Source organism: Mucor mucedo (genome assembly GCF_025094135.1).
Source record: "Mucor mucedo strain NRRL 3635 chromosome Unknown EV154scaffold_57, whole genome shotgun sequence".
In the NCBI taxonomy this organism is placed as follows: Eukaryota; Fungi; Mucoromycota; class Mucoromycetes; order Mucorales; family Mucoraceae; genus Mucor; species Mucor mucedo.
Window position 1 is genome coordinate 158,026 of NW_026252341.1, and position 20,308 is coordinate 178,333.

At 37.2% G+C, this 20,308-nt stretch overlaps 10 protein-coding genes across 10 annotated transcripts; 5 read left to right on the forward strand and 5 right to left on the reverse strand.

Annotated features, from left to right (window-relative positions):
* Positions 1 to 828: 828 nt before the first annotated feature.
* On the reverse strand, positions 829 to 4,191 carry EV154DRAFT_511806 (Hamartin protein-domain-containing protein). Its single transcript, XM_051601848.1, has 8 exons — positions 3,427 to 4,191; positions 3,272 to 3,361; positions 3,155 to 3,217; positions 2,867 to 3,089; positions 2,602 to 2,789; positions 1,894 to 2,541; positions 1,183 to 1,830; positions 829 to 1,127 (listed from the first exon to the last, which is right to left on the reverse strand). Exons 1-8 carry the CDS (start codon positions 4,093 to 4,095, stop codon positions 1,062 to 1,064), a joined length of 2,595 nt encoding a protein of 864 aa, XP_051456756.1. The 5' UTR covers positions 4,096 to 4,191; the 3' UTR covers positions 829 to 1,061.
* Positions 4,192 to 4,260: 69 nt separating this feature from the next.
* Positions 4,261 to 5,078, reverse strand: EV154DRAFT_511809 (uncharacterized protein). The gene has a single exon (XM_051601849.1). It carries the CDS (start codon positions 5,037 to 5,039, stop codon positions 4,374 to 4,376), a length of 666 nt encoding a protein of 221 aa, XP_051456757.1. The 5' UTR covers positions 5,040 to 5,078; the 3' UTR covers positions 4,261 to 4,373.
* Positions 5,079 to 5,293: 215 nt separating this feature from the next.
* EV154DRAFT_511813 (uncharacterized protein) lies at positions 5,294 to 6,468 on the reverse strand. Its single transcript, XM_051601850.1, has 3 exons — positions 6,408 to 6,468; positions 5,872 to 6,320; positions 5,294 to 5,811 (listed from the first exon to the last, which is right to left on the reverse strand). The coding sequence occupies exons 1-3, from the start codon at positions 6,415 to 6,417 to the stop codon at positions 5,662 to 5,664; spliced, it is 609 nt and encodes a 202-aa protein (XP_051456758.1). The 5' UTR covers positions 6,418 to 6,468; the 3' UTR covers positions 5,294 to 5,661.
* A 1,094-nt stretch (positions 6,469 to 7,562) lies between these two features.
* Positions 7,563 to 8,728, reverse strand: EV154DRAFT_564497 (uncharacterized protein; the record flags this gene model as incomplete). Its single annotated transcript, XM_051605845.1, has 6 exons — positions 7,563 to 7,768; positions 7,845 to 7,936; positions 7,993 to 8,144; positions 8,199 to 8,535; positions 8,605 to 8,648; positions 8,702 to 8,728. 6 exons carry the CDS (start codon positions 8,726 to 8,728, stop codon positions 7,563 to 7,565), a joined length of 858 nt encoding a protein of 285 aa, XP_051456759.1.
* A 700-nt stretch (positions 8,729 to 9,428) lies between these two features.
* Positions 9,429 to 10,577, forward strand: EV154DRAFT_253772 (uncharacterized protein). Its single transcript, XM_051594622.1, has 2 exons — positions 9,429 to 9,502; positions 9,562 to 10,577. Exon 2 carries the CDS (start codon positions 9,793 to 9,795, stop codon positions 10,396 to 10,398), a length of 606 nt encoding a protein of 201 aa, XP_051456760.1. The 5' UTR covers positions 9,429 to 9,502; positions 9,562 to 9,792; the 3' UTR covers positions 10,399 to 10,577.
* A 597-nt stretch (positions 10,578 to 11,174) lies between these two features.
* EV154DRAFT_552377 (uncharacterized protein) lies at positions 11,175 to 11,811 on the forward strand (the record flags this gene model as incomplete). The annotated part of the gene is made up of 2 exons (XM_051605049.1): positions 11,175 to 11,209; positions 11,273 to 11,811. A coding segment is annotated over exon 2 (189 nt), but the record flags the coding sequence as incomplete, so codon positions are not given.
* Positions 11,812 to 13,783: 1,972 nt separating this feature from the next.
* EV154DRAFT_603333 (Rho GTPase activation protein) lies at positions 13,784 to 16,934 on the forward strand. The gene is made up of 6 exons (XM_051607348.1): positions 13,784 to 14,196; positions 14,260 to 14,508; positions 14,573 to 15,160; positions 15,237 to 15,627; positions 15,687 to 16,408; positions 16,465 to 16,934. Exons 1-6 carry the CDS (start codon positions 13,852 to 13,854, stop codon positions 16,564 to 16,566), a joined length of 2,397 nt encoding a protein of 798 aa, XP_051456762.1. The 5' UTR covers positions 13,784 to 13,851; the 3' UTR covers positions 16,567 to 16,934.
* Positions 16,935 to 17,819, forward strand: EV154DRAFT_511827 (glia maturation factor beta). The gene is made up of 7 exons (XM_051601851.1): positions 16,935 to 16,963; positions 17,021 to 17,114; positions 17,174 to 17,251; positions 17,316 to 17,359; positions 17,416 to 17,502; positions 17,556 to 17,603; positions 17,673 to 17,819. The coding sequence occupies exons 1-7, from the start codon at positions 16,961 to 16,963 to the stop codon at positions 17,730 to 17,732; spliced, it is 414 nt and encodes a 137-aa protein (XP_051456763.1). The 5' UTR covers positions 16,935 to 16,960; the 3' UTR covers positions 17,733 to 17,819.
* Positions 17,820 to 17,881: 62 nt separating this feature from the next.
* Positions 17,882 to 19,453, reverse strand: EV154DRAFT_590507 (uncharacterized protein; the record flags this gene model as incomplete). Its single annotated transcript, XM_051606877.1, has 4 exons — positions 17,882 to 18,494; positions 18,552 to 18,987; positions 19,047 to 19,103; positions 19,163 to 19,453. Coding segments are annotated over 4 exons (1,254 nt in total), but the record flags the coding sequence as incomplete, so codon positions are not given.
* Positions 19,454 to 19,963: 510 nt separating this feature from the next.
* Positions 19,964 to 20,230, forward strand: EV154DRAFT_511830 (uncharacterized protein). The gene has a single exon (XM_051601852.1). The coding sequence runs from the start codon at positions 19,998 to 20,000 to the stop codon at positions 20,175 to 20,177; it is 180 nt and encodes a 59-aa protein (XP_051456765.1). The 5' UTR covers positions 19,964 to 19,997; the 3' UTR covers positions 20,178 to 20,230.
* The last annotated feature ends 78 nt before the right edge of the window (positions 20,231 to 20,308 follow it).

Here is a 20,308-nt window from a genome sequence, read left to right on the forward strand (position 1 = left end):
TAGTCGTTATTCATGCTAATAAAGTCGTGTAGCTACCCATTTAAAACCTCTCCAGTATTATTAAAGAATACAATTCTTGTTTCCGTGTAACAATCAATACTACTCGTTCATTCTCCAGCAGTTCTCCGGGTGTTTTCTTGTTCGACCAATATGTATGGAATTAAGCCAGGCGATTCAGATTCGTTTTCAAGTCGGTAAGAATAAGTCTTGGATGCATCCTTATTATGAATTTTAAAATGCTTATGCAGGTTTTTAATATCGATATAGAACCGGTTCAGTTTTTCAAACGGTAAAATTTTAATGTAGTTATCATGTCAATTTTCGGGTTGATAATCGTATCCGGTCAAAACATAATACTCAATATTCGGTAAAAGAAAAGCGACATACTTGAGCTCTTTTAACGTCAAAGGGTGCATTTTACAGAATGCAACTTTCAATCGCTCTGGTAAAGCCTACTGCGCGGCAAAATCATAAAAGTCCATTTGATATGAAATCCGGGAAGCACTTAATATATTACTGATGCTGTCATTGTATATAGCGCTACAAAAACTTTCTCTGTTTCGTCTTAAAGCTTTAGCTAGTGTGAAAAAGAGTGCCATGATCGATCTATTGTTATGTAGTTTTCTTATGAACAGATCAGCTATGAAAAGAGAAAGGTGCGTGAAAGATTAGAGTTAAAAAAGAAAGGAAGGCACGGCTTTAATAAACCTGTCTGTAGTAAAAGTAAAGCGAGTGAATTAGCGGATATGTTTTAGACATTCATAAATCAAGAAAGTATGCTTAATTACTTTCTTACCAACTAAAAGTAACAATTTTAAAATCAACGTGCTCGATACATGCAGACTATCTCTCCAATAAACCAAGCTTTCTCTCTCTCTCTCTCTCTCTCTTTCTATACGTTCGATGCTTATTGATAACGCAAATCGAGGATGGAACTTGGGCATTACTCTCAAAACATTGATTAGGATATCCCAAAGATGCAGCAGTTTTGAAAAGGCGCTATTTGAGCCTGCACTGTATGGTGGTAATTAGATATATTTTAGGGCATAGAATAGAAACATTTATTCGTTTTGGGTAGATTTATATTTGTATGCCTCCAATTCAGCGTTCGATTCTAATTTCTCAATCTATGTAAAAGAGAGTTAGGTGACGAAAGTCAACGTAAAAGTTTTTTTTTAATACCTCTAATTCCTCCAACCTCGATTTCAATTCACTCAAGGTATTTTGCAGCCTTTCTGTTTCAACAGACCCTCTTTCATTATTAAAAGTTTTATTAAAACTTTCGATTTTTTGTTGGTAATTAATCGATTCGACTTTTAGTTTCTCCAAGCTTTCTTGTTTTTGAATTTGTTCCTCCTGAAGACGTCTATTTTCAGTCTGAAGACTAGCCACAAGTTCTTCCATACTCCACCACTGCGACAATAATCCCTTGATATATCTCTTTTGTTCCTCCATATGACTCGTATCCTCTTCCCACAGTAACATTTGCTGTGTCAATTGCTTCACACGGTGTTCATTCTCCGTCATCTTACTCAACGTAGGTTCCAATGTCTTGAGTTCGTTTTCCAGCTCAAAAATCTTTTGACGAGCTCCATCCAATTGTACCTTTTGCTCATTCAATTGCTTTTCATAGTCTTTGACTTGATGCGCCGTGTTTGCCATCTGGTTTTGCCATTCACGTCTGGCTTCACGATAGTTGCGTAACTTGCCTGATTGTTCGTCTTCCCACTTGATATGCTTTTGTTTCGTGAGTGCTGATTCGGCCTTAAGTTTCTCTAAAGCCGACGTGGTTTGGTTTAATTGTGCCTTGAGCATACGAGTTGTATTATACTATTATTTTAAAAACATGTCAGTCATCCTTAAGCTTTGGATTTCCATTGAAGTGTGCGTTACCAATTGTTGTCTTTCAGCCTCTACAGAACTATCTAAAACATGTTCACGATGAAGCCTTCCAATATGTTGTAAATGTTGCTGTTTCAAGAACAATTCGAAATTCAACTCGTTTCTCAACAATAACACTTCTCTTTTTAAAGCAGCCAACAATAACTTTGTCTCGGATGACATGTCACTTAATTTCAAGTTTTGCGTTGTATCTGCTCCATCTGAGTTTGTATTGGTGGGTTCTAATCCTGCATCCCATACATCATCGCCTACCAATACTTCAGCACCACTCTTTAGGGCTTTATGCAATGCCACAATATTTGTAATCATGACTGGCTTTGATTCTTCCCCTTCATCCTCCCCTTCCTGCTGTTGTTGTTGCGATGGTGGTGGTCGAGATTTGATAGAAACGGGTTTGGCGGGTGACGTATCATTGTTTTTGTCCCATAGACTTTCATCCAACAGATCCAGCTGTTCTTCATCTTCATCGTCTGGTATGGTATAGGCCACACGAGAAGCGGCGTTTGTAAGATCCAGTCCCATGATTTGGGCAATGACATCAGGTGGTTCCATTTTCATCCAGCGCGTCTTATCTGTAAGTTCAGATTGAGCGTCCATGGCCACCAAATTTGGATGCAACATGTGTCGCGTCACTTGAGGCTACAATTTATATCGTTTTAGCTTTGATAAAATTCCTTTCTTTTTATACATGTCCCTTACAATGGTTCTGCCTTTAAATGTTTCTTCGTCAAATTCTTCGGGTATCATAAACTCATTTTCCTTGAAATAAGCGTATGGTTTATGCAAAAACTTGAGAAAGTTACAGGGATATAGACCGTACAGGGAAGTGAAAAACGGGCCTGTTTGTGGGTTAGAAGGAGGTGCTGATAGTTTTGAAAAGGTATAATCTACGCTTACACGGAAATGGTATTAGTACAATCATCGTGTTTTTTTTAAAAAAAAGTATATATTTGAATGTTTTTACCAACACAGTCCCATCCATCGGCCACAGTCCTGTTGGGAGAAGCATAGGCAAAGGCTTCTGAGCTCTGCTTTTTTCGTAAATCTCGCAACTGGTCCCAACAGATCGCTCTTGCAAAGATGTAGAATAATTGCGGTAAGAATTTAGGAAGCGATGTACAGATACGGGGTAATAGCATGATTAAATTCGTAACTGAAATCGCAATGAGTGTTGTCGAATTATCATACTAATTAATAATGATATGCTTAACAAAAAAAATCATGTATTTTGTAACCCATTCTCTTACTATACCATCAATGATTTTAACATGGATTCAAATAAAGGTGTTTCAAGTATTTCATGCAAATGAGTTCTCTGTATACACAATGATTAATTTTTTGTGGCCTGATTATCTTCTTTAAAACTTACTCTTCTTCTCATAAACTCACTCAACAAGTAAACAATCTGTAAACGATGCTTGCTTGATAAAAAGTAGATGTCTAACAAATGAAAGAATTGCTACCACTGATTTTAATTTTTTTTTTTTTTTATTTTTTTTTTTTTTTTGCATATATTTCAGTTACCTTTGTTTCTGAAGCACCAACGGATAATAAAATAGTAGTCAAGTTCCTTGACCATTCATCCTGTTCCAAATCTAGCAATGCCTGATGCTGTTGACTTGTTTCGTCACGTTCTGCTTCTTGACGTTTATAGCTACTCTCGGCCCATTCCAAATACATTTTGACCATGGTATGAAAATGAACACATGCATCTTTATGATCCCGTACCAATTGCTGTTCCATAATCAATGCGTCCGAAACAATCAGACGAGCCTCCTTCTTGATCTTGTTTGTATATGAAGCTGTTGCCAGGATCGGTTTCAAGAGTGGCCACCAATCCTCGAATATGCGTTGGGGTCTCAATAGTCGTAATAACTCTCGAAGACTGCGAAGCAAGATATAGTGTTGAGCATGGATACGCAAGACGGGAGCTTTACAGGACACAACGGTGGCTGCAGTGGCAGGTTCGCTAGAGATAGTTGTTTCGTATAAACTCACAAGTTCTTGTGAGAATTTGTCTACAGTCGAGGTATCTACTTGGGCTAAGGTGTTAGAACTATCGCCAATGTTGGCACTGGTTTGTTCATCCAAGTATAACTCAATCACATCAATGGTGGCCTGCCCTTCCGAGTCGGCATTGGCTTGACGTACGGAGGTAGTGATGGATTTAATGATATCTCGAAGTGTTACCATTCAAGACTTTTTTTAATACAAAAGAAAAAAAAGAAAGAGTAAATAAGGGCATTGTTAAAAATACAAAAAGGCTTTACACCCGTCCTTAAATCCTCTGCTCAGAAAAAAAAAAAAAAAAAAAAAAAAAAAACGTGACTTTATTCACAGTATAAAAAGTTACACGAGTTATTTAAAAGAGTGATTTTATTGTTATCATTTGGGAGGGAAAATAAAATTACATGTGGGAGAATAAAATACACGAGAAGGGGGGGTATGAGAGGTTATTTAAAAAAAAGATATTAATAGTTAATACGGGCAAAACCAGGTCTTTCAAGTCGAACTTCAGGCATGGGATAACGTGCTTCATCTGAAATGACCAATGTCTTGAGTGTGGTTTTAATCTCTTTAATTTGAATACCACGGTATAATAATTCATCACGTCCATCATCAGGTCCAGAAGCAGACGATGAAGTACGGGGTGAGCCTTGTGAAGAATTATCATCATCCATGACTGTGATACTCGATGTACTATCAAAAGGTGAAGAAGGTTCAAGTCCCGGTGTAGCAGGTAAACTATGGGTAGGACTGGTAGGTGTGTTCTTTTTCCATGGGTTAGAAAAGAATCGTGATCTACCCTTTGTATTCTCTGCTGTTGGTGTCGCTGGTGAAGGCTTTAAAATAGAAGCATTGCCCAGCGAAAGAGAGGAAGGTGAACCTCCCTTGGAAGAAGACATCAATACTGCTGCTGCAATCACTGCTGACATGGATTCAATCGTCAAATCCTGTTGTGTTGGTGCTTGTAAATCGATGACTTCGTCTTTATGGTAAGAAACAGGTTCATTGGTATAGAAAGGTTCGGTTACTACAACGGGTGGTGTGGTTGGTCTTTGAATAGATGCATTTCCAGAGGAAAGGGAAGAGGTTTGAACAATTTCGTTCTTTAAGGATTTGCGAGAGCGGAACATTTGATTTATATAAGGAAAGGAAGGGGAAAAAAGTTTTAAAAGAGAAAAAAAGAATGAAAGAAAAAGAAATAAATACACTCTAGTTATTTATACTATGTTGCTTCACAAAACTAATTTGATAGACCACGTTGGTGTTACGTTGTGCAATTTTATTACTTTTTTTTATTTTTTTATTTTTTGATCATTGAATATAAGGTCTCTTTGAGCTTGGACAGGTTATTTCTAATGTTTCGATACTGAATTCCTTCTTCTTTTCCTCTGGATCAGAAAACATGTTCTATGTAGAAAGTAAGTTAGACAACATACGGAGATCTCCTCCTTATAACATAGTGTATACTCACATTCCACAATAGGATAGACATCACCTGATTGGCGCACTTATTAGGATGAAAGCTTGAACAAAAAAGTCAATGGACAATGTGCATTTGTAACCTTTATAATCTTACCAGTCTACTCCACTAAAATAAGATTGCTTGTATTTTCCTACCGGAAATTGCTTGAATCCAGGCTGATAGCTCACACCAAACTCCATGATGTCCTTTGTCTTGTATTCTTTTTCCAATTTTTCCAATCTTGTATTATACTCGTTCACAACCCGATCGGCCGCTAGTTAACTAAAAGATTAAATGAAAGTATATAAAAAGAGTAACTCATTTTTACCTCTTCGTTGTTTCTCATCACCTTGGATACAAGAACATATGACCATGTGAGAAGGATCCAATACGAATTCACAATATGGGTCACCTCTTGAAGCTTCATACACACTCGATACCTAATAAAATGTAAAAATAAATATGCGCGCGGTTTAATTTTATTTGTATATCCGTCTTACATTAAATAAAGCCACGAGATTCACAAAGGATTTTCCGACATCAGTTCTTATTCTTTCCAGCACCTGTCGCACATTCTCTTCAAATATATCGGCATCTGCTAAACCTGGCAATGTCGTCACGGGAGGCTCACACAATACACATACATTGTTAGCCCCAATAAAAACCGTAATCAATTTCCATTCGTCTTTATAAGCTTTGTATTTCTCTGAGTTTAGCATTCGAATTAACCGTGAGACTTCGGCATTTAGCTCTTGTGTTTTAGCTCCACTCACTGCATTATTCAATTGCTTGCCTCTCGAAAGTGGTAATGTAATCCCTGTTGGTGCTCCCTTACTGATGTCTTGTCCATATCGTGCCAAGAAATTCGGTATCGTATACTCGCCTTCATCTCCTCCCACAGAAAACACTTTTCCTCGATATTCTAATATAGTGGAAAATGGTGGTCTACCTTTTTCATTTTATAAAAATAAATCAGATGAGTTTATTGTCGTATTTTCAAAAAAAAAAAAAAAAAAAAGTACAATAGATATGTTACCTGAAATCATGCCAAATCCTGCACTGATACTGTCTCCAATAGCAATGACCGATTTAATATCCTGCACATAAAATGATTTAATAAGCCTCATCGTTACTGCTATTATTAGAAACTAACGTTGGGTCGTAGGTGGTAAGCATCGCGATCTACAATGGCATCATTCCATATAAACGGCTCACATTCGAAGGCAGGTACTGGGTATAGACAAGCTGAATCGTCTTTGGAAGTATTCTTGCTTCCCAGTGTATTATGAAACTGCTCGAGCAATTGTGTCCATTCATAAGTAAATGGTGGTATCATTCCATTTACGTCGGGCTGTTGAAACACAAACTGATCCTGTATCACTTGTGCAAACAAGCTACCGAGTAATGTACTTAGAAGTAATAGTATTTGCATGTTGGTGAAGTTAAAAGAAGTAAGAAAAAAAAAAAAGGGAAAACACACAACGCAGCAATAAATAATAATAATGACACTGTCAGTTGATGACGTTGTGTGTGATGCGCCTTCTGATCATGGCATGACTTATACTGACAACTTAAAAAAGTATGTCGATTTGCTCTATATATGATGGTTCTCTAAAGGTATAGGTACTCATAAAATAAATTGTGTGCATTTAGATACCTTTGAAAGGGCGTAGAAGGTATGATCTATCACGATATCATTTGGAAACTAATGAGACTATTTCTATATCATCCGAGGTGTATATTATGCCGCTTCTTTATCAACCCTGAAATAAATCAGCATTTTACTTTATTGTCTTACTATATCATATCGTATGACTCTATTCTTGTTTGCAATATGCTTAGACTGTCTGTCCAAATGATTGAATCCATCATATTTTATCAATTGAAGCGATTTGTACGTTGGACTTGATAATGCCTTATTTTCTTTAATTTCTCGAGGATAAAGTGGACATTGCCTTTCTATGTTCAATATGATGTGAAGTTACCGAAACAACCTCATGAACAACTAGGGACTTACAGATATTTATTGATTTTACAGGAACAATAGTTCTTTTTTTGTGCGTATTTTTAATTATGTAAATGAAAAATGGTGGAAATGATAATTAGATTTATGAAATTTACAAGAGAGAAAAGAAAAAAAAAGTTTGTCTATGTATATGGGAAAGATGCGAAATAAGCCTTTTCTTCTCCTTCAAAGATCATCATAACTTGTCAGAACTCTACCGGCAGGGATAGCGGTTGTGATAGGAGGATAAGCATGATCATCCAATTTCATTAACGTGGATGAACGTCTGCGGCTATAACTGTACGACTCTTTTGCCATCAATCCGTCCTCATCCTGCCAAGGGACATTACCAAAGCCAACCTTATTTCTCTCGGGTATCTTTGCGCGATTCACTGCCATTAAAAGATTTGTTTAGATCCACACATCCTGACTATTTGTTTATCGTTGGGGAGGGGGGGGGGGACTTACCTTTGATATGTCTTGATCCTAATAATGCACCATGCATACTCTGGATAGCAGCCAATGCAGCTTCTTTTTTCTCGAACGTAATAAATCCATAGCTAATTAGGTCCAATGTTAGTTAGACTCCCTTCATGTCAGTAACGAAAATACTTACTCTTTTCCTTCCACAAGTTTGACATCCTCAAGAGGTCCAAAACGGGCAAATATTGTCTCAATCTGTTCTACTGTGACACCTTCAAGATCTCCAATATACACTTTTGTAGGATAGAATTCTGTATCAATGTATTGTGCTGCCTCCGTATACAGCTACGAGATGTTTTAATTTGATGTGTTTTTAAAATGAATGAGTAAGTTACTTACGTCAGCACCGTTGCCTCTATGCTGTTGACGACTGTGATGATGACGAGAACGACGATGTCTATGTCGACTAGTACTACGTTGACGTTCATAATCGCTATCCGAGTCTGAATGATGACGACGATAGCGTCTTGGTGAGCTGGAAGATCGTCTTCGTCGACTGCTGTGGTATCTCTCTTCCCGGCGACCGCGATCATTACTGTCAGATCGATGACGGTGTTGGTTATGGTCATCGTCATACTCTCCATCTTCAGATCGTTCTGTCTTGAACTTTTCTCTGCGACGTTTTACTCTGCCAAACTCGTCTAATTCCTCTTCTTCATTTTCTGGGCTTGCAGATCTATAAAAAGTCCCACGTCCTATTTTCAATACAAGTGTATTAAAGACGAAACAGAGTTTGCATTTTTACCTTCTTCTCTCTTCTTTTGCAGGAGAGACTTTTCTTTCCAAAGACTACAATGACGTTAATACAATATATCTCTCAATTACTTATTATGTCCTGTTACCTTGCTATCATTAGACACTACTGACATTTTTATTTTTGTATGCAGTCGTATACAACAGAAAGAAAAAAAAGTTTTCGTTGCAAAAAAAAAAAAAAAAAAAAAAAAAAAAAAAGGCAAAATAGAAGTGACTGTCTTTTTTATTTGCTGTTTAATGCAAAAAGTAACTTTCGAAGACTCTGCCCAATTTTTAGCGCTTTCGTCATACCTGGACTGGCCATGACCGTAAACATGTAATACTCCTATCAGTCATAGCAAAATAAAAAAAATAGTTGCATAAACATACATGAGATTTCATCACGGTTCCAATTTTGAAACCCAAAAGTTGATTTGTAAAAATTTTCAAACCGCCGCTGTGGACCAAAGTTCTATCTTCGGTTCCGCTGTGGAAGCCCTCAGGGCAATGGTGGTACACTAATTTCACAAATTATAATTCACAAAAAAAAAAAAAAAAAATTGCTTCAATTAACATCACTATCATGCTTCATTATTGATACATGCTGTTACTGAAATGCTGGTAGACAATTAACAAATTTCGAATTGCTTGTATTTAAGCTTGGGTGGGATATAGCCCCTTCTATCATATGTAAAGGCCCGAACATCAGATGATTAAATAGATCCTGACATAAGCCAGCTCTTGTTTATCAGTTTATAAATAAAACAAGGTCACACGGTTTTCTGATTAAATAAGCAATTGAATCATCCGGACGTAAACCAGCCCTTTTTTATCAGTTTAGTAATAGAACCCATTCAAACACCTTTTCCTTCCCTTCTTTAAAGATAAATTATAAGTCTTGTGAAAAGGTTAGTTAATAATAACTTTTGTTTTTAAAAAAGAATGCTAAAATATTACTACGCTTAAGCTTACGGAAGCAGTGCGTGTAGGTTGTGTCCTCAGCTTAATACGTAGTGTAGTATGGTCAAAAATGGGAGAACTTGCGGTTGTTTTTGTACCAAAAACAAGAACAAAAGCAACGACTATCTTTTGGGATATCTCACCTTACGGTGTAGCTAATGTTAGCATCCGACGCAAGAGTTGCTGATTCATTCTTGTAATGGATTGACACGAGGAGTTTAAGGACTGCTACCTTGTCATGGACAAGGTGCCTTTCCACAATTGTGGCAGGGACACCTACAATAGTTTCCCAACTATGAACGGAAAATCTGTCGCGTCTGAATTCGAAGAAGAGGATAAGATACCATCGGACTTTACCATTGACCACCATCCCCACAGAACTTGCGCATACGCTCTCACCTTTGTTGATTCAGACCAAGAACAACAACCAAGTAGTGAAGTTGACGAGGATGATATGAAATGGGTAATTGGTGATACATGCATATCAAGCTTATGTTTTGAACTCAAGACCTCAACCACCCAAATAATCAGGCACCTGGATCCTGCTCAAGTTTCTGACATCCGGATTTTAATTTTAAACGACATCTTCATTTTTGATAAAAATCCAGCACATTCAGTCTCCCAGTATTTCAATAATGATGTACACAAAATTATCAAGCCTACATTATTATTTGATACCGCCGATCTCACGAGAGGTATGAATTGCTACAACTGGTGCCAAGAAATTGAGACATGCCCCCCCCCCCCGATGACTGGTCTTCGGCCCTATCCTTATGCGCCCAATTGCTCACCACTGCATGCAAATCTGGGAATATTCTCGATATGCATACTGCCCAGGTACTGACCCAGATATTGCCGATCTTCATAAATGGACCACCGGATGACGAAATTGAGGACAGTTATGTCCACAATTATTTGTCGCCTTTGCTATCATCTGTATTCGCGTCAGATCCCAGATAAAAATTGAAATGGGCAAATGGCCAGCTTGAGCGAGATTCTAACGATGGATACAAGCCTGATTTCTCTGTCTACAATCTTTCTGGTTCAACGAAGTGTATTTTACTCATTGCGGAATTCAAGCCGAAGGAACAAAATTCGTATGTCGAATCCGATCTGGTTAAGCTTGCGAAGCAAATGAAGTCCACGCTCAATTCATTGATTACTGACGGTGTCAAGAATACCAAGGTTAGTGGCATTCAATGCGAAGGAGAAAATGTTGCTGCTTATAGCATGGATTTACCATGTCCAAAGCTGTATCCATGTGGTCCCCCAGCATAGTACTGACTAGTCCAGGTATTGCTTAAATGCGGAGATCGGACAGGACCCGAATGGCCAACATATCAAGGATCAAACTTTTCAAGAATTCGGACCAGCTTTCCCTCCTCCTCAATCTCATCTCACATTTGCTGAATTTGAAGTGTGATGCTTTTCAAACAGGTTCGAGGGTTGCAAATGTTTCTATTTTAAGTAAAGGCCCAAACATTATGGCTAATTAAATCATTCTGACATAAGCTCTTGTTTATCATTTTTACAAATAAATTTTGTTTGCACATTATTTTGATTAGATCATCTTATAAGACTCGTTCTCACACTTTTTTTACCCTTTTTCTTTTCCTTTAACATACTTCTCTGCTTTTATGAATGGTAGTTAAAAGGTTAGTGTATAATGACATTTTGTTTTTTCAAGAAACACTAAATTATTAGCTCTTTTTTTAAAGATGTATTGCCATTCTCGCGATATCATGGCTACCGCTAGTCTTTGCCATAGGATGGCGACCTCCTAGACTAGGTTCTTGGGTTTTGGAACCCACTGAAAGTACAGACTGCAAATAGCTGGGGCTGCACTTTATATTGTCTTTATTATATTTACTTGCTGCTCCTCGATCCAGCACAAATTTCGGATATTCGGATTTTAATTCTGAACGATATCGATAAAAATCCCGCATATTCATCCTCTCCGTATTTCACCAATGATGTACACAGGGCTATCAAGCCTTCATTATTATTTGGAATTGCCGATCTCACAAGAGGCCTGAATTGCCATAACTGGTGTCAAGACATTGAGACATGTCCCCCCCCCCCAATGACTGGTCTTCGGCCTTATCCTTGTGCGCCCAATCGCTCACCATTGCATGCAAATCTGGGAATATTCTCGACATGCATACTGCCCAGGTACTGACCCAGATATTGCCGGTCTTCATGAATGAACCACCGGATGACGAAATTGAGGACAGTTATGTGTTCGGTGATAATGCAAGTACGGTGGCGGAGCTCGGAGGTGGTTGATGTCGCCGGTAGCTGGTGATGGCCAGGTAAGAGTGCCTGGTGATGCAAGTTTTGTCCTTTTTACCAAGTTTGATATAACCTTGGGTGTATGGCACTGTGTGATTGCTGTGACTTAAGATACGGCCCTCTGTCTTTGCCAGATTCATGGATCGTTGGCGGGGAGGTTATACCATGGTTTTATCCTCCCCAAGCAAATAGAGTTTTTGCTAAATTCATGGATCGTTGGTGAGGAGGTTATACCATGGATTTACCATGCCCCAAGCTGTACAGGATGGCCAACGTATCAAGAATTAAACTCTTCAAAAATTTGGACCAGCTTTCCCTCCTCCCGAATCTGATTTCCCATTTCTTGAACCTTAAGACCATTGCCTCCCAAGCTGCCTACAAGGCTGAAACCGCTGTTCTTGAAAAATTAAAAACGTTGAAACGCTCCACACCAAGTCCTCCACTGGAATGGCTGTCAAGTGGCAGTGTTACCGTTTCTCGTGTTGCCAAGAAGAATAAAAAATAATACCTTTGGCATATTAAAAAATCAAATAAAATATTTTTCGTATATATATCACTTTAAAATAACATATTCAAAATGTTGGCGCAGCATTTGGCATAAATAATGAGAGAATGGGAGAGCGGAGAAATGCAAATAAAAAAAATAGCTGTAAACGCCAAAAACCAAAAAGCACCTAAAGATGTGGTATGCACTGTACTAAAAGAGATTGATTGAATAAGGAAGGTTTCTAATTGTTCTGGTTTTTAAATTATGTGGCTGTTGAGAAATGATTCTTCTTGCGTATATCAGCAATCACGATGAAAGAGGGAAATGGTGTGGATTGGAAAAAAAAAAGTCATATATAGAAAAAAGACGTGCTCAATGGTTATGCGTCTGAGTGAACATGTATAAATGTGTGCTTGATCATAACAAGTCCCCGGAAAGCATTAAATGACTTGTTTTAAAACTTGACCGAAATTCTAGGCCAATTATTTGATGAAGTTAATCCCACTATTCAACACACATGTTCCGAAAATTGAGCAGTGAGTCTTCAAAAAATTAGTGCAAGTACTGTGCATGTTTTTATATTAAGACTTGAGACTTTCTCTCTCTCTATCAGTATACCTTTGTTGATATTGTGTAACAAACACATACAGGTAATTTCTTCTTCCTCTATTGACAACTTTTTAATTATCTATTCAGGATGCAAAGTTGACAGGAAAACCCAGTTTTCGTCACTTTAATACTAGTCGTATTATAGCTGTTTCTATGACAATTCCGACTGGAAAGTTTTTGTTTATCAATCTATAAATACAAAAATGACGATTGTTGTAGGGAAAGCAATTTGATTTTGGTAAAGACGGGGTGATACAAAATGGAGTCATCGTTTTTTACCAATCTCCCCTTTGCAATCAAAATGGCTCTCCTGTATTTCTTATGGTTAAGACCAAAGGCACTTTTATATATCTAATAATGCGATTAAATGAGATTGTTTTTTTTTAATTCTACATGACACTATACCAATTGCAACTTGTCATGTAAAATAGGCTTTGAACGAAAGGAGGCTTTGAGACAACAACAAGTATGAGGAGTTTTTTTGTTTTCGTTTTGACAAGCACCAATTAAGCGGGGATCCATTTGTTATTTTATTGAGAAAAAACTCTATTCACTTTATCCTTTTGGCTAGTAAAACCCCTACCCTTTTCTCCCTCTCTCTCTCCTCTTTGAATTCATTGTCAAAAATTAAACGTTTTATGCAATATACATATATATATATAAAAAAGAGGCCTGAGTATTATTAAAACTACAATGGAGGATCCAATCAAAAAGAAGGAGGAAATGATACTAATATAAAAATAAAAAATGTGCTTTTGTGCAACTCCAAATATTAAACAAAGCAAGAGAAAGTAGGCCCAAAAAAAATAAAACGTTTTTTTTTTTTTTTTTTTTACTTTTTGTTCATCTTTTTTTTTGACATTATAAGAAACGACATTTCAGTTGAATAATAACAATTAGTTTTATACGATGGCTGATCGTAAAAATGGCATGGTTCAAGCGTATGGTTACCCTGCTACTTCAGGTACCATAGTTTCAAGAGCTGTTGCAGCAGCAGCAGCCAATAGTCATCATTCAGGAAGAGGTAAAACAGGTCGAAATTCAAAACGGTATTCCGTCTCTGCCTTTTACTCCATGGCTGCAGAGCAAGACAATGAAGTGGAAGATGAACTGGCTCAAGCACAAAGAAGCCTTAGAGACTTGAAATCAAAAATTTCGGGTCAGTCCAAAAAGAATTTTGTACTGGAGAGAGACGTGCGTTATCTGGATTCTCGTATTGCTCTGTTGATTCAAAATAGAATTGCACTGGATGAAGTGAGATATACAATTCATTTTTCGTGTTCAATATATATATATATATTAACCTGTTGATTATAGCAACATGAAATGGCTTCACATTTAGAAGAACATGGGTTAGGCGATAGTGATTCTTTCCCTGATGACCGTAAAATGCAACAATACGGAAACTTTTTCTTTATTCTTCAGAGTGAACCTCGACATATCGCTAGTTTATGTCGATTAGTGAGTTTAGCAGAGATTGATACTCTCCTTCAGACTGTCATGTTTACCTTGTACGGAAATCAATACGAGAGTCGAGAAGAACATTTACTACTCACCATGTTTCAAGTAAGCTCTCTATCTTAAAAGAACATTAGACTGATAATTATACTAATACTTTGACAATCACTAGAATGTTCTGGCAGCACAGTTTGAAACATCGACTGAATTTGGCTCATTGTTACGTGCTAATACACCTGTATCTCGTATGATGACCACTTATACCAGAAGAGGACCTGGACAATCCTATCTTAAATCCATCCTCTCCAACAAGATTAAAGAGCTTGTCACTGACGCCAATCTCAATCTCGAAATCAATCCACTCAAAGTATATGAGCAGATGGTCGTACAAATTGAGACCGAAAAAGGCTATTTACCCACAGATTTACCCAGAAGTGTCACACCAGAAGTCGCCGCTAGTAATCCCAATGTTCAGAGTATTATCCAGCCCAGACTTGAAAAACTCATAGAGATTGCTGAAGCCTTCTTGACAACCATTATTTCATCTACTGCTTCTGTGCCATATGGTATTCGTTGGATATGTAAACAAATTCGCTCACTTACAAAACGAAAGAGTCCGGATGCTTCAGAGTATTCGGTCTGTTCCATGATTGGTGGTTTCTTCTTTTTACGGTTCATTAATCCTGCTATTGTAACTCCCAGAGCTTACATGTTGCTAGAAACTGCTCCTGGTAATGCACCTAGAAGAACTCTTACTCTGGTATAGATAAAATCTCTTCCATCTCCCTATTCTTTTATAACTAACATAACCCCCTTTTTTCTCCTGTAAATAATAGATTGCGAAAATGCTGCAGAATCTAGCCAACAGACCCTCTTACGCTAAAGAGTCTTACATGTTACCCACTAACCCATTCGTCGAAAAAAACAAGACACGTATCAACAAATTTCTCAACGAACTATGTGAAGTTAGTGATTTTTATGAGACGTTGGAAATGGATCAATACATGGCCTTATCGAAAAAGGACATTGATATCAATATCACCTTGAATGAAATGTATAATACCCATACCTTGGTGCATCGTCATCTGGATACCATCGCACCCAAAGAAAAGGACCATTTACGTATCCTTGTTAATGATTTAGCTCCTACACCTACACAAGTCTCCAGAAAAGAAAACAAAACCATAGACCTACCCCTTTTCAGCCGATGGGAAATACCTATTCAAGGTAATTATTTGATATACTTATATATATGTATATTCTTTACTAAAGTCACACCTGCTTAGATCTCACAACGGCATTAATGTCAGAAAATAACATTACACAAAACGACATTTTGTATATGGAAACCAAGGCAATTTACGTACAACTGATTCGATCATTACCTCATCTTTCGACTGTGCCACTGGATTTGGATTATATTGCGGAGACAGCTGCTACGACTAAAGATGCGCAATTGGTACGAAAAGGAATTAAAGTAAAGGACATGTTGAGAGAATTGGAAGACGCAGGCGTCATTGATCATCGTGACCATTACAAATTACTGGTAGAAGAAATCACGCAAGAGTTGGCACATTTGGGTAACCTGAAAGAAAAAGTTGTACAGGAATCAGATTCATTAGAAGGCGTGTATGAAACTATCTTGGATCATAATAACTACTTGCGAAGTCAGTTGGAAAGTTATAAGGCCTACTTACAAAATGTACGTATTCAGAGTGGTGGCGAAAAGACCACCAAGAATTCGGTCGGCATTGGAGTAGAAATTGAAGGTGGAAAGCCACGTAAACCTGCCAAGGGTCCACCTAAGGGCCCCTTTAAATTCTCTCATAATCATCTCGAAAAGGACGGTGTCATTACGGAAAGTACTGTACCTGAAAACAGAAGACCTAATATCTTTTTTTCAATTACTTCACCACTTCCCGGAACATTTATCATTGCCATGCATTTCAAGGGTAGAGAAAAACCCATTTTGGAAATGGATTTGAAGCTTGATGATTTACTAGAAAAGGTACCTTTTCATTTTATCTACGTCCCCTAAAGTATATACACTAACTGTTCTAATAGCAACAAGATAATGTGGAATTGCTCGATCTTGAATACGTCCGTCTTAATGTCACCAAAACACTTAGTCTTTTAAACAAAACTTTTGTCACCAGAAACAAGTAGTTCTCTTTTTTACCCACTCCTTTCTTTCTTTAGCCCTATTTATATATCTATCATTTATTACTGCTATTATTTTAATTTCCTTCATAAAACAAGGGTCTCCCTTTCTCTCTTTTTGTCCTGCTCTAAAAAAGAAACGATGCATAGGGATCGACACCCCTCAAACACGTGTCCGGATCATTAAGCTTGATGTATTATGTAGCTTCTTTAAAGAAGATCATCTAGCAAGCCGTGTGGTGCATAAACATGCCCATTTTGGTGAATCTTCCCAGCATATCATCATTCTTATTTAAACATCAGCGCTTTTTGGAGGTGTCACAGAAAAATTTGGGCTGGGCTCAAAGGAAAATCGATGAAATCATTTCCACTGCAGTTTAAATAAAACACTCCAATTAAAATGGTAAACGACTGAAAAAAAAAACATGTAGACTCCCTGATTCTCACATGTCTTTTAAAGAGTACATCTACCTGTGAAATCGATGCTGAATTAGTACAAAAGATCAAGGACTTTCGATTTGCTAAATACTCTAGCGGAAACGCTGCTTTCGTCTGTAAGTTCTTTTGTATTGTTAAACCTTCTTTTATTTTTTTCTCATTGTTATTCGTCAAGTGCAAATTGATCGCAAGACATTAAAGATTGTGGAGGATGAAGTATACGATGATATTTCCTTAGAAGACTTAGTTGAAGGTACTACTTGGGGCGCGTGGAAAAGAGCAAAAGAAAGGAGGGAGGTATTAATCCAAAATTTTAGAATTACCCGAGAATACACCACGTTTTATTATCCTGAGTTATGAGGTAAAATAAGGGAAAACCCAAATAGAGAGTGCAAATTATTAAAAAACGTGTCATAGTTAAAACATGATGATGGAAGAGTAAATTTCCCCTTGATCTTTATCTACTGGTCTCCCTCTACTGCCAAAGCCGAAGTTAACATGCTGGTAACAACGTCATATTTTTATTGTGATATTTAGAGATTAAAATCATTATTTAGTACGCTTCCGCAAAGACATACCTCCAAGAGAAAATCAGTGTGATGAGAGTAAGTTGTATTCCCTTGTTCAATATGTATTTATATATTTCTTTTATTTATATTCAATAATGTTTATAGGATTTTGATATTCGTGATCCTGAATCCTTCACTGATGAATACCTTGCAAAGCAACTCTAATTATCCACGACAGCCGCAGGAGGCTTTCTCTCCCATATCTAAATAGTAATATAAGTAAAATTTTTGATGCCTATTTTTCCTTTTTTATATTTTTACCTGGATGTAACTCTCAGACATGAAAATCATTTGAGGTAAAATCTCTTCCACAATCAAATCTTGAATTTGATACCATTGCTCTGTACCACGATGACGCACATGAACCTTGTATGTACCTTTACCCGCATCAGGTTTACCATCATGACAAATATTGGCCAATAAATCATAATGGTCTCCCACCTTTTCAGCATCAGGATCACTTGTAACTAATCAATCGTATAAGTAAAACCGCTATATACACATACCCAAAATACTCACATTTGGACATATCCACATTTTTAATAGGGAAATTCACAATGGTAGGATTCTTTTCATGTGTCCAACTATTCTTGTGAAATCGCTTGATATGAAAGATCAAGAACTGAGGTAAACGCGTGATACTATAACGCTTCATCTGGTTGTTCACTTCTTGTACTTTGTGTCCATCGAACTTAGCAAGGATCGTCGTTAAAGGTACTTGAGGTACAATTTCTTTATCCTTTTCATCTTGATATAATGGTGCTAATGGTAAATCCAAAGCCAAGAATAAAAAGGGTGAGATCGTTGTCTTGATTTCCTTTTGTTCATCAAACATCAATAGCGCTTCCTTTTCCGTCGTCTGATGAGAAGGTCCAAAATCCTGAGATTCTACCTTGACTTCACCTTGAAGCTGTCTATAAATGATGCCTATTTTCATATTTCATCAGTCTCGCTCTCATCGTCTATGTCTTATAACAAACTTACTGCTATTCTTCTTTCGGGTACCACCTAAATCCTTATGCAACGTATTTAGAAACCATGACAAGAAATCAATAGCGTTACTTTGTTCTGTCAATTTAAACCGTTTTCCACTTGCATTTGAAATTTCCTGCAAGAGTTCATGAGGACTGACTTGTCCTTTAAACGCCTTAGGGTTCCACATCTTTCGAATCAAGGCACTTAGTCGACACACCAGTTGCGACGAGCCCTTTTTTTCAAAATCGGTCAGGATGAAGTAATCACGAATGGGTGGAATATGAGCCATGGCTTGAATAATCACATTGACATAATCATTAGCCTTCACATTGTTTAATCCTACAAATCCAGGCAAATATTTCTTATTGTTTAAATCGTACGACGTTTTGAAATTCGTGTCTAATTCAGCTACTTGCGCTTTCGTCAATGTTGGGTTCAAGACGTACTGTATGTTTCTTTATTTTAGTCTTTATATAGGACTTGTTTCTTATTACTATTTGTTACCTTGATATCGTTAAGTGAAGGATTATCGACTTCATAACCGTCAGGAAGCACGTACACCTATACATGGCGCCCTTGATGAGTTATTGTGTGGGGATCTTTATTAATAAAAAAAATACCTTTAAAGTGGACAAATTAATAAAGACGTGATGATCTTTATCCATACTGTGAAAATAGGCATGCGATGATTTACCGCGTCCTTGATAGTACTTTCCACAGGTCAAACAAGCATACACATTGATTTGTGAAAGTGAAACCGAACACACTTTTTCAAAATCAAAGTCAAGCATGTGGCGATTGATCGTGTCTAAATAAAGATCGGTCGAATCTGTTTGTTCCACTTGTTCGTCATGTTGGTCTCCAGGTGGAGGTGTAGAGTCTAAACGAGCTCGCTTTGACTGCGGCTCGTCTTCAATAGTTGTACGTCTATCCATGGTGCAAAAAAATTAAAAAATTGAAAAACAGAAAAAAGCTGAAACTTTTTTCATTTTTTTTTTCATGTAGTGTTGCACTGAAAAAATCTCTAAACTTTGTATTCATTACGAACAAAAAAGCGCGTCTGATTTCAACATCTGACAGCCAGACTGCCTTAATGATGCAATAGATAATGTTTACTAGCTAACGGTCTTTTGTGCGGCTTGTTTTAAACTTTCGAGCTAAATGTATATCCTGTCAAACCAAATATACTCTAGTTTCTTTAAAAGTCTTTTATCCTTTACTGGCTAAACTTGTAAATCATTACGCAATTCCTCATTTTTTTGTTGACACACTAGTGAAACCTTGTTTGCTGACGAAAAATACATCATTGACCGTGTTTCTAAACGCCGATCATCCATCATCTATATAATGCCTACCTGTCTTGTTCTTTTTTTTTTCTACTTTATCAACTTTTAATCATTTAAAAAAAACTTACCTATCATGAAAGAAACACTTACACGTGAACAAGCTATCTGTATGTTCTACCACCAGCCATATGAAAAGGAGAAGGCCAAGGAGTTATTGAAATCTGTTGAAAACATCTATACTGAAGTATGCTACAAGGATGATCCTATTAAACCTTTCCTGTGTCCCGTGGAAGATGTCATTACCTTTCAATACCATCAATACCCATTGGAAGATGACTTACACGCCTAATCCTTTGCTTTGTACATATTAGCGTTATTTTAGCTTAATGCACCATATCCCACTTTATTCTTTGCTTAAAATAAAAGTCTCTTTATAAATGCTCGTTATTTCTACACTTGTTGACCCTTCAGACTTGTTGT